General features: G+C 35.7%; 1 protein-coding gene across 4 annotated transcripts in view; it reads left to right on the plus strand.

The window, feature by feature from the left end:
* LOC126771436 (muscle-specific protein 300 kDa-like) overlaps nt 1–14,032 on the plus strand; it is a 139,476-nt gene that overhangs the window by 101,851 nt on the left and 23,593 nt on the right. For all 4 annotated transcript variants that reach the window (XM_050491308.1, XM_050491305.1, XM_050491306.1 and 1 more), the window contains 4 exons: nt 77–10,399; nt 10,542–10,742; nt 10,876–11,054; nt 11,231–11,357. In XM_050491308.1, coding sequence (XP_050347265.1) covers nt 77–10,399; nt 10,542–10,742; nt 10,876–11,054; nt 11,231–11,357 — 10,830 coding nt within the window. The remainder of the gene's footprint in view (nt 1–76; nt 10,400–10,541; nt 10,743–10,875; nt 11,055–11,230; nt 11,358–14,032) is intronic.

Raw genomic sequence — 14,032 nt, forward strand, 5'->3', positions numbered from 1 at the left:
CAAACAACAGAACAACATATAAAAATACAAGTATAAGTATATAATTATAAATTACGCAACCTTAACTTATTTACAGGATACGAAAGGTGAATTAGTACGTCAAACTAAAGAAATGGAAGAACAAAAACAAAAAATAGCCAAACTTGACCATTGGCTTGAAGAAATTAATAATGAGCTAAAAGAATCTACACAACAGCTAACCACATTTACTGAAAATGACATTATTAGGTATATTGAAGTATATGAAAGGTATATAAGGGAGTATGAGGAGTACGAAGGCTTAATTAATTCTATTATTGTGGTAATTCGCGATGATTCTAGTCAGTTAAAACAAAATTTAAATACGTCAATGAAAACATTAAAAGAAACCAAAAGTCTAGTCACTTTAGAAATATTAAAATTGAGGCAAATGTTAATACAAATTAGAACCGATACTGGGCTCCTGGAAGATGATCTATCACAAACGGACAGAACTATTGATTCGACTTCAATGCCAGAAGAAATTGTATCCCCACGTGAACCTGATAATCAAGAACTAAAAATTAATGAATCTGTAATTGAAAAAATAGAAAGTGATGTAGGTTCTAGGGGTGAAAGTGAACCTACTACAGGACTAAATAAGCAAAGTCAAAAAACGCAAATAGAAGAAATCAAAATTAATAAAGAGGTACAATTTAAACCTCAAACTACTATCGAGACGCAAACTGGTAAGAGTCTTATATTTGAGGATCCTTCTGTTATTGACAGATCTGTAATTTGTAAACCAGAGGAAAAGATATTGCACGACGTATCTGTGACTTGTGCTCCGCCACAAGATGTAGAAGTACAAACAAGTGAAATTAAGTCTTCGGATAAAGAAACACTTGAAAATATACAAGTAACACAGACAATTTCCGATGGTCACGAAACAATTGAAATTGCTAGTCGACCAGTAAGAAGAGACCAACAGATTAACGAACAATCATTACTCATAGATGCTCAATACAAAGGTGATAATATATATAAAGATTCTACGCTTAATATAACGCACAGCTTACCACAGTCATTTGAAACTGTTATGGTTGAACCAGATGAAACAACGACTGAGGTTGTTGTCGATGCTGATGGTACAAAAAGAATAATAGTAAAAAAAGTAAGGAAAACTTTAGTAACCCGACAACAAATAATTCAACCTCAGCCAACCACATCCAGTGATATTATAATCCCTCCCGATCAATCATTTTCGCAGTTGATGCTTAAAGAAGATACAGGTTCAGGCTCAAGATTATTAGACGATGGTAGCACTAGATATGTTCAGTATCAAACTTATGATGGAAAAGTTATATCAGGTCTTCCTGGCAGTGAAGTTACAATACAAGAGTTTACATCGCACCCTGATATGGTTATTAAAATGGAACAGGGAATGAAACCTGAAGAAATACTTCAATTAGCTGAAGGTGAAACGCCATGTCATATCCAAACATCTTCATCTAGTGTTACGGCTGTCGTTCAACAAGTTACAAAGCGGATTATTAAAACTAAGCGCCGCATTATCCGTCGTGTTGTTATAATTGACGGCAAAGAACATGTCACGGAAGAGGTGATTGAGGAACCTGATAATGTGGAAGTATATGAAGAACAAATTCCACGAGTGTCTATCAACGTACGAGATAGCGTAGCGGTTGAGGATGAAAAAGATAACCAAAACAAACCACCATTTCCTCCTAGTAGTAGGAAAGGGGATCAACACCATGACTTAGACAAAGATATTAAAAAAGAAGATGAACAAAACTTCGTAGACATGGAAGATAAATATCAAAAACAAACCAGAGAGTCAAATTCCGGTAACATACCAAATTTACAGACTTTAACAAAGGAATTTTTACAAAAAGAAAGTGATGACAGAAATGCTTCAGAAAAAAATTATAAATTAACAGCGGATGAAGCATCTTTAATTTCCAGTGGTATGCATTCGACATTAGAAATGAGTACCGCAAATATTGCTACAGTCGTACAAAAAGTAACAAGAATAAGAAAACGCATTATAAAACACATACAAATTATTGACGGTAAAGAACATGTGACTGAAGAAGTTATTGAGGAGCCCGTGGAAGTTGAAATAATTGATGACGAACCAAATGTATCACAAATCGTCCACGAACAAGGTGAAACACAGACAAAGCGTATTAAAATCATACGACAAGTTAATGTCATCGACGGAAAGGAACACATAACCGAACAAGTTGTAGAGGACCCCGATGATTTTGAGGTTATCCCTGAATCTAATAACGATCCAAGTCATAAATTGAACATCACTGAACTTGTTGATCCGAAAATTCCTGTCAATACGACAGATGTCAGTAAACGCGTAGAAACGCAAGATAAAAATATTGTAAAGTTGACTGAAGATTTAATAAAAAGTGAAGTTGACCACTCAAAAGTAGTGCACACTCCGGAAAAAAAAGATGAAAAAGAAATAAGAATAGAGACTGAACAAATTGTTGAAGACCCTGACGATGTTGATAACTTTGAAAATGTTAATATGTCCAGTCACAAGTTAGATATAACGGAGCTCGATGAGAATGAAATTTCTAATGATCGAACAAAAGATAGCAGGGATATTGAAACACAAAATAAAAATATGAAAGATTTAGCTAAAGATTGGATAGAAAATGAAATAAAGCAATCAAAACTACTACAACATGTAAACGTTTTACAAGAACAAAAGAATGTAGAAAATACCCAAGAAATTTTAGCGCTACCAGAATCAACAGAAATAAGTAAAATAGATACATTTAAACAAACACACACGCGTACAACACTAACTAGAACAAGAAAACGTATTATAAAACACATTCAAATTATTGATGGTAAAGAACATGTGACAGAAGAAGTCATTGAAGAACCAGATGACGTGGAAATAATAGAAGATACTCCAATAGTGTCACATTTTGTTCAAGAAGGAGATATCAGAACAAAAAGAATTAAAATAATACGTCAAATCCAAATCATTAACGGTAAAGAACACGTTACAGAGCAGATAATAGAAGATCCCGATGATGAATACGTTGCCGAATCTACTGTAACTGCCTCTGTAGATGTCCAAATGAGTAAACCAGATGTGACACAACTTAAAGAGAAGGAAATTTTGATTGAAAAAACATCTAAGACTCATGATAATGAAAACAGTAATTCTGCTGTTAATATTAATAAAGAATTAATTGGAAGTGAAACGCTTCGTACTGAAGAATTGCAAAAGTCTGATCAAGAAATAGAGAAAGTAATCTCAAGAGAAAAACCGCTTTCAATTGATTTAGCCGCTGCACCTTTATTTCCCCGACAGAGTGAGGAAACTGAAAACGTTGCTCATTCTATAAAAATTACAACAGGTACAGCAAAGTTAATATTAGAAAGTACAGATAAACCTAATCAATCCGAAATAATATCGAACGTTGGAATACTTACAAAAGATCAGAAATCTAGTGATATGTCACGCAAATTCATTGAAAGTGAATCTAATCACTCAACCATATTGAGTCTTTCACAAAAAACACCAATTACAGAGGTTGAACAGAAGCTGGATTTGGACGAGAAACAACATTTTAATAAAAAAGATGATTGCAAACCAAAACAAGACGTGTCTAGCAAAATCATAGACATAGACATTACAATTGATAAAACAAACATTGAGTCTGTCAATAACTTAACTGGTGATATTGAAAGTAAAATTACCGATTCACTAATGACACAAAAGCCAAGTGCAGACTCGGGTGAAATTGCTTTAATGAAATCTCAAGATACGGAGCCAGACACTAAAGCCAAAAGCCAAATTGGCTATGAACCTGAAACTAAAGACGACAAACAAACAATGCTAGAAATTGGTGTTCAAGATCACAACAAACAGATATTAGCAGACTTGGAAGAACATCATCCTGACACATCTGCTATTCCAGAACATGTCGAATCAGTTGCTAAAGAGGTTGAACAGAAAAAGGAGAAATCTACCATTGTTGAGAGCAAAAACCTAATTGAAAGCGAATCACTAAGTGAAAATATAAAGAATATGTCGACCTTGGAACATGAACAAAAAGTTCCAGTTGATTTAGACAAACTTCTAAAATCAGAGCAAGGTGATCATGACCAAAGTCAAAGCGTCAGTAGCCTGGAAGAAAAGTTAAATATAGAAATTAAGGATCCCATTAGAAACGACTTAATATTACGCGATAAAAGCAAATATGACAGCCCAAAAGATCAATCTCTTGTTGAAAGTACTAATAAGTTTATTGAAACTGAAGCTGAACATTCTCAAATTTTGCCAAAAGAAACGGTAGAGAAACCAAAATCCTTAGAGACTACTGAAGATATCCCTTCAAAAATATATTCAGAAGAAGATAAAAAATTGACGCAACCAGAACCAAATGTAAAAACTGGTAAAACCATTGCTTATACTCATGCTATTGCAGATACTCTACCGACAGATATCTCTCCACAAGGAAGTCAAAGGTTTGTGCCAGGACTGGAAGAATCAACGCAAAATGTAATAAAAACAACTACAAGGACACGTATCACAAAGCATGTACAAATCATTAATGGCAAAGAACATGTAACGGAGGAAGTAGTAGAAGAGCCAGGTGAAGTAGAAATACTTCAGGAAAATACAAACTTACCCTTAACTATTCAAGAAGAAGGTATTAAAACAAAACAGATTAAAATTATACGCCAAGTAAATATTATTGATGGAAAAAAACATGTCACTGAAAAGATTATTGAAGATTCTGATAACGAATATATACCAGAAACAACTATCAAAGCTAACATTAACTTACAGTTAACTGATTCAAACATCACTACTAACGAACCAGAAGAACAAACTCCTGAAATTTCAAAACGTAAAGAGTTTGTCCAAGATATATATAAAGCAGTAGAAAGTGAAGTTATTGAAACCATGCCAAAAGAAAGTACAGATGATGCCATTTATACAACGAGATTAAAACAAAATGAAGACGATAAAACTTCCATAATTAAAGTAGATACTGAAAATATTACTAAGCAAAACGAAAAGAAAAAAGATTTTGATAAGGAGAATGAAGAAATTTTCGCACATCCTAGTAAATATGCAATTGCAACAGAAAAATTTCTGCTGAACGTTAAAAATGTTACAGCTGACTTTTTGAATGCAGAAATTGAGAAAGGTTCAGAAATTTTAAAAGACAGTAACATTGAAAAATCGGTGGACATTTTTAATCAAGAAAAAGGAATAAAGGAAGAATTTAAGGGCCCAGTAAGCACTTCTCAAATACCTAAAGTGAATGTTACATTACCATCTGATATTCAAATTGGAAATTCAATGAAGCCTTTGCATCCTCTTAGCCAATCGTCAGTAAAAGTAGAGCCTGTAGAAGCAGAAACTGTAATTAGCGAAATTGACATAAATGCTGAATGTAGGGAACCAGAAGTATCCTACATACAACAATTTCAGCCACCTTCACCAGAATCTCCTGAAGCTTTAGAAAAAGTTATGCCAAGTCCAGTCTCCAAAGAAAATATTGATATTGTTTCTGCACCTACTAAGTTAAATACAAAACATGATATTGTTGCTTTTATTGAATCAGAACGTTTGAGTACAGATACAGGTGTTTTTCAAGATGTGGACCCAATTAAAAATGAAAACCAGGTAGGCGACTTTACTGATAAATCATTGCAGACTAGTCAATTGAAAAGAGACTTTGAAAACAATGAAAGTGAATATAATCCATCACAAACAGTTGACATGGTTATGTCTCTTTCAAAAATAGACAAAGATAAAAAATATGAACCCAATATTGAAGTGGATATTAAAATAGAAGAATTTGACACACATACACCATCAATAGTTAAAAAGGATATCAGGGCTGATTTACCAGCAGAAATTACTGTCATTAATGAACACCTCAAAAAAGGAGTATGTAATATAACTAAGGAGAACGTAACAGACCCTCTGTTAATACGGGAAGAATCTAATAAAGATGACCAACACACAGAGCCTGACACTAACGAACCGTCCATTAGGACCAATGATTCTATTCATACTGAACCAAATATTGAAACAGATAAAAGTATAGAAGGTACAGAAAGTTCATCATTAAGCCATTACGTTAAATTGGATACTCCACCGTTGAATGAATCACCAAAACCATCACAAAGCTTATTGGAAGTAGCAGTAGTTCCAAAGGATGTAAACGATGAGCCTTTATCGGCATCTACAGATGTTGAAGTAATTACTGAAAAGGGATATGAACCCGAGGATGTATCTTTACACAAAAGCCCAGCTTTTGAAAAGAAAAAGAAGCATAAGAAGCGAAAGTCTCACGCGATTAGTGAAGAAACTGCTTATCCAAAGCAAACTACGACGGATGAAGATACTGAAATTTCAACACCAGTTGAAATGGAAGAACCTATTTGTCAAAGAAAAATGAAGACCAAGAAAGGTAAGAAAAAGACTCCCGTTAGTGACAAGTTTCCGGAAGATTTCACAGTAGCAGCATCAAAACCAAAATCCGAGAGCCCAAAAGTAGGAACTGAAATGGCCACCTCATCACCTCAAGAGGAATCATATCACACAATAAGTGACACTTCCGACATTAATACTGTAAAAATTGTCGAAGAATGTATTGGTAGCAGTCCTGAAATAATTCAAAAGGAAGTTGCCACAACTGTAACTTACCCAGTACCTATTGTCGAAGAGATTGCTATTAACGAATATTCAGTTCAAACCTCACCCGAAGTTTTGGAAGTTGAAAAAGAAGACATAATTGGAATATCCAAAATAGAGATGATCGACACTGAATTGCAAACTTCTCCCACCTCTGTCAAAGAAATATTAACTCAGACTACTCCGGTTGAGGACATAGAGGTTCACACACAGACTTTGGATGATATAAAAATTGTCGATAAAGTGGATGTGTTGGATTCACAAATTCAGACAAGTCGGACGGAATCACCGGAAGAAATTATGAGAACTGAGGTTACTACCCAAGTAGTCTCAAGAGATATAGTTACTCCAGATGACAAATTTTCACAAACATCTTCACCAGTTAACGATGGCGATAAAATAGTTGAAAAAGATTGTCGAGGTATTCAAACTTCACCCCTACCTCAGGTACAGAAAGATGAAAAGAGCACGGAAATCGTAATTGAAACTACAGAAAGTGATATACAAACTGTAAGGCAAAATGTTGTTGATCAAGAAACATCTACATCACCTACCAAAGTTAAGGAATTAATAGAGATGAGTATTCAAACACCTGAAATTCCTCTTGTTGATACCTATACGCAGTCTGATTTATCAATTGAAGATAAAGAAACTTATAAACCAGAAAGTCCAAGTTTGCCTGAAATAGATGTAACCAGTAAAGCCTTAACAATCGATAAAACTCAACAAACAACTCCAAGAAATGATGATGTTGAAATTAAATCTGAAATTAATACATCGCAAAAAGAAATCACCATGATTGATAACGTCCAACAAACTTCACCTAGGATCGAAAGTAATATTACAACACCGACATCGCCATTAGAATTTATTAAAAAAGAAATAATTACTGTTGATGATGCTCAACAAACTTCGCCTAGGGGTTATAAAGCGGAAGATAGATTATTATCAGCAGTACAATATAGTAATAAAAATGTCATAAAAACCATAGATAGCACTCAACAAACATCTCCAAGAGATTATTCAGAGGATTCGCTATCAACATCTACCGACGAACCTTATGAAATCCATTTGCGAGCTCAAATCTCTATTCCACGATCCACACATGACTTCATTGAAAATGAACGTCAGTCAGAACAAATTGCACAACCTATTAAAGACACTCATAAGCAGAAGAAAAGAAAACCAAAGAAAAAGACAGAATCGCCGCTACCATCGCCAAGTAGCTTATCAGACCCTATCAATGCTGAACTATCATTTTCAGTCACCCCAACAAGTGAAGATTTATCTAGTAAAGAATCTTCTTCTTTAGATGAAGGTATTTCGCAACTAGCTAGTCCTGTTCAACCAAATCAGCAAGAAATGTATATTACAGCGCAAAAACCTACTTATTCGGATGTAGTTCAAAGATCTAAATCAAAATCGCCATCTCCTAGTAAAACAATATTTAGACCTAAAGTCGGCAAAGCAAGATTGATTAACACTCTAGAAAAAAGAACACAGTATCTTAGCGAACCTCAGAAAATATCAGAAAACGCATTAACTGTAGCACTTATTGAACCTTCTGTGGAGAAATCTTATGATTTAATTGTTAACAAAGAATTAGAAGAAATCAAAAGTGCTATAAAAAACAACGATCCAGTTAAAATCGAAAAGAGTATTATTGTTGTAATTGAAACGATATCTATTTGGTTAGAGGAGATTCAATATAAAATCCAAAGACAAGCTATAGAAGGAGATAAATCAGGTAATGAATCAGAACGTGTAAAGGCATTAGAAAATTATGTTCATGGTCTAAAGGAAATAATTTATGTAACGGAAGTAAATGAAGAAATTATTACTTTAATTGAGACCATAACACGTCAAATCCACACAATAAGTTATTATAAAAATAGAACAACTGAAAAGGTAAAGGAAGAAGAAAAAGAATGGAACAAATTTTTGTCAGATATTGAAATATTGGACTCGTCTGTAGATCAACTGAAATCTACCTTAGACGAATTAATAATGTCTGAAAATCCCATGCAGAAAAAACTCGAAAATCTAGATGAAATTGAAAAAGATAATGTATACAATTTAGATTTTACAAAGAAATTGTTCCAAATTTATCGCAACTTCATGGAAATAAATCCAAAGCGAGAATGTCCAGGTAAACTCTTTGCAATCGACGAGGGCACTAAACAAATAGAAAACACAATTAATACCGAAAGAGACCGGCTCTTACAATTAACATCATTAGCTGAAGAATACGAACAAACTTTGCAGGACTTTGGACAAATTACAGATGTAGCAGAGGCGCTGCTTGATGGAAAAATAATTGTATCTAACTTAGATCACCTGTATGAAGAAATCCAAAAACATAGAAAGTTCTTTATAAACTTAAGCCATTGCAGAGCGATTCTTGAATCGCTGGAGAACAACTTGGATACTGAAACAAGAACCAAGTACTCAGCATTGCACCATTCTTTGCATGATAGAGCAACGTTAATTATTGATAGAGCTGCTGGTCGCGCGCAACAAATGACTTTAGCCGCTTCAAGATGGAGTGTCCTTGATCAAAGCATGAAAGAAGAACAACAATGGCTTAGAGTAGCTCAACAAAGAATTCCCGATCTTTCTAACGTGACATCCATTGACCACGAACAATACATCAATCTGTATCAATCTATAAGCCTTGACGCATCACAACATTATGCTAAAATGCTACGTTTACTCTCAATTACAGAAGGACTTCAAAGTTTAATCGTTTGCTCCGGACTTGAAACGGAATGTTCTGTTTCACTTGATACTTTACTTAAGCTCCAAGAAGACATCGATTCTAGGTTAACACGTTTAACAGCGTTTAAAGAGAATTGGGTAACTTATGATAATCTTATTGACAGGATTGAAGGTTGGATGAAACTCGCAAATAAAGAGCTAGAGCATATAACACCTGAAAATATTACAACAACAAGTAACCTTCGTCGTTTTTGGGAATTAAAAGCACAACATGAAGTTCATAATAACTTGAAAAATGAATCTGGAGTTCAATTTGATAAGGCCTTAGAAATACTGCCGATATCTGATGAAATGGTACAACGTCAGTTCTTTTCCAAAATTGAAGATAAATGGCGTGATTTGTCATCACGGATATGTCACATTCACACATCAGCCATCAAAAATATATCTGATCGCGATGTTCCTTCTAGTGAAAAACTTAATATACTAGAAGATGAGATGAGAGAGCTGCGTGCTATGTTGGACGCTCTTAAAGGCGTTATCAAAAGTGACGATGAACTAAACCTATACATCGAACGGCTCCAAGTGATGACAAGCCGTATCGACAGAATACAGAACGAACTCGGTAGGTTAAGCTTACTTCCCACCGCCGAGTCAGAGCGTTTAGGTGCACTTTTGACTCAGTCGGGAGTACTGGATGATCAAATAGCTGAAGAGCTTGAAAGAAGTATGCTCTTAAAAGAGAAAATAGTGCAAGTGCAAGCCGGTATTGCCCGTTGTCAAAAGAGCCAACGACGCGCACAATTGACTTTGGAAGAGTGTGAAGCAGCCGAGCGTCTCGGAAGTGATGTTGTAGAAAGAGCGTCACAAACGTGCGAAAAACTGATAGAAGATCTCTCAACACAATGGCGAGATATTCTAGCGCTCAGACAAGCATTGCACACGTTGCCTACAGCACTTCGCGTCTGCGTATCACCTATAAGCCTTGAGAGGGATATTTCTGCACTACAGGTAATTTTTATATTAATGGTTTTTAATAGCACTTCCTATTATTTACTGTATTAATACTTATATTCAGAAAACGATTTAAAATTAACATTAGAAGTATAAAAAGCGGTATATTATTAAGAATAAATTTTATTTTATTTCTCAGGATACTCACGCTGAATTGGAAGCCGCTTGCAACGAGTTGAGCGTCCGCTTGCGCAGTAAAGTGCAGCTGTGGAGACGATTTGAACGTCAACTGGAACTGGTGCAAGGCGCCGTACGCGAGGCCGACTATATGGTAGAACTTCTCACGGTCCAGGGACAGGTCGACTATGATCGTCTACTGAAAGCTACCGAGAAACTTGAAGTTAGTTTAATTGTTTTTTTTTAATTTAATTTATTTTAATTTTTATTTAATTTTTTATTTTAATTGCTCCAGTATAATTGTGCAAAGTTCGAGTATAGATTTGGCCTAATTTAACATTTCTAATGTATCTTAGACGCTAAGCGACTCACTGTCACGTCGGAGCGGTGAGCTGGTGGGTTCGCTGCGTGAGGCCGCGGCGCCGCTAGAGTCTAGCTGTGAGCCCAGCATCGCCGCCAAGCTCAGGAAGGAGCTGGACGACGCGGCTGCGGCCTACGAGCACACCTGCTCCAACCTAACGCAGCTCTGCGACAAGTTAGTGAACTATTTTAATTGTAATAATTGCAACTATAATAAATACTTTATAGAATGGATTATTCACCTTGAAGGATACACTCGTGGTGTATATTTGAGGTATTACTCAACTCGTAATCGACCATGCGACTTATACAATTATATGAGAAGGATGTTGTAGAGCTTTCCCCTTGCAGGTACCATAAAGCGGTGGAGCTATGGCGACGTTACCGCGAGGCGGCGGCGTGCGTGCGCGCCTTCGCCGACCAACACGAGGGCACCCTGCACGCGCTGCGACCGCACGACGCTCCGGCAGCCGCGCAGGTCAGTGCATTGCTGTAGTCCCCACAGGATAACATAATTCATTCTTCATTCTCACGTTGTTTTTAATATCTACTAGTCCGATTTATAAAACCGTGCTCTGTGTTGCTGTAAACAGCGAAGGCGTTTCTACGTGCGGAAATTAGTATGACACAGTATCGGTAATACAAAATGAAAAGCACACAAATATACAATTACAATAATCTCTTATCCTTTTACAAAGATCTGAAATGTTATAACTAGTAAAGTTAAAACAAATACTTCAAATGTTGTTAAAAAGAAGACCATCACGGGACGCCCGGCGGATGTGACATAAGCCAGTTGTTGCTTATTGAATTAATTTATGATTAAAAACAACTAATAAATAAATAAAAACAGTTTCGCTGATAAAATATATATAATATTTCCGTATATTTGTGATAATAATATTTAAAACGCGCCACGCACACACAAAAGGGTAAAGAGCTACGGCGGAGAGAGCGTATAACAACATTGGAGCATTTTATTAGGTGGTAGGGTGTTGTGCAAGACTGTCTGGGTAGGTATCACCTACTCCTCATATTTTCTACCGCCATCTAGCAATACTTAGCATTGTTGTTGGATGGGTGAGTGCACCACTATTACAAGAACAAGGGTCATCCTAGTTCCATTGTTTGGTGGTGAATTGTCGATGTAAGGGATAGTTGATATTTCTTAGCGCCAATGTCTACGGGCGGCACCTACCATCAAGGCGATTTATATATATGTTTAATTTCAAGCAACATATTTGAATAGAGATGAAAAAAATCATACAAGTAGCGCCATCTGGCAATGATTACACTTAAGTAACTAAAGTTTGAGTCATTGACATTTTTGGCGTAGGCACTATATAAAGTAATCAAATGACATACGAAATACGAATGCAAATTAAGCAATTTACGTGCAAAAAATTACAGACAATGACGCATTCCTTGACTCCTCAGTAAAAATTTTAGTATTAACGATATTGTACCGAAAGTATATAAAACGTAGTAAAAGATAAGTAGGATACAAAATAGATGAACAATATATATGTTAATATGTATGTTGTACAGTAAAGATGTTATCTCGATTTATTACATGATCTTTATTAAAAAGTACATATCATATATTTAATGCCGTAAGAATAATAAACCTTCTTTATATCACCAATGCGACCACCGACCTTTACGATGATCAACAAACTATGGTTCTATGTCCCTTGTTCCTGAAATTTCCCTGGCTCACTCATCCTTCAACCCGAACACAACCATACTGATTATTGCTATTTGTCTTTAGAATATCTGATGAGTGGGTGGTACCTATAATATTTTCTCAAATTTGTAATAATCATTAATTGATTATAGTCAAAATTATATCTTCTATACATACATTAAAAAGCCGAGATGGCCTAGTGGTAAGAACGCGTGAATCTTAACCGATGATCGTGGGTTCAAGCCCGGGCAAGCACCACTGAATATTCATGTGCTTAATTTGTGTTTATAATTCATCTCGTGCTTGACGGTGAAGGAAAACATCGCGAGGAAACCTGCATGTGTCTAATTTCATTGAAATTCTGCCACATGTGTATTCTACCAACCCGCATTGGAGCAGCGTGGTGGAATAAGCTCCAAACCTTCTCCTCAAAATGGAGAGGAGGCCTTAGCCCAGCAGCGGGACATTAACAGGCTGTTACTGTATACATACACTAGTGTCAATTATTGTTTCAAAACAAAATACATAAATGTTTTCTTATGTATATAAGATGTATATATGTAAGTATTAACTGCTAGTTTTGCCTTTTAAGTTTAAACATATCAATGCATACAATGAAATATATTACCAAGGCGGTTACAACCTCGGACTGCCAAATAGGTTTTCTATTATTATATTCTGATGTCATCTCGAATCGAAATTCTATGCAAAGTATTATGTACAATAATTTGTATACTACATACATATAACTGTTTGGAATATGTGTTACCAATAGACACGTAAATAGTAATTGTTTATTGATTTTAGTCTTTGAATCGAAGCCATTGAGATTTACGCATAGACATTTTTTTTATAGAATAGGAAGGCGGACGACCATATGGGCCACCTGATGGAAAGTGGTCACCAAACGCCCTTAGACATTGGCATTGTAAGAAATGTCAACCATCGCTTACAAAGCCAATGCGCCACCAACCCTGGGATTTTATGTCCCTTGTGCCTGCAATTACACTGGTTCACTCATCCTTCAAACCAAAACACAACAATAACAAGTACTGCTGTTTTGCGGTAGAATATCTGATGAGTGGGTGGTGCCTACCCAGACGAGCTTGCACAAAACCCTACCACCATTAAAATATTCCTTGAAATATTCTTTACAACTAGTACTACTCACTTGTCGTCGATCCGTCGCGTCGTCTGTCTATCCAAATATACCATACGACACCGGTTCCACCAAGCCTCTACCGGTTCTTTAATATTTCTTGGTCATCATTAATCCAGTGTTGACTTTTTTGGTCAGGTCTTCCCATCGTTAGAAGAGTCGTCCTTATTTACGCGTACCTCCTAATGTGCAAATATATATGTATATAGTATTAAGTATGTAGGTATGTAACGGTAAGCCGATTTACACGGGTCTTAGTTTAGTTTACATAACGGAGCCACCTTTATCGTTTTATTAAATGTCATCG

Source organism: Nymphalis io, chromosome 10 (genome assembly GCF_905147045.1).
Source record: "Nymphalis io chromosome 10, ilAglIoxx1.1, whole genome shotgun sequence".
Lineage (NCBI taxonomy): Eukaryota > Metazoa > Arthropoda > Insecta > Lepidoptera > Nymphalidae > Nymphalis > Nymphalis io.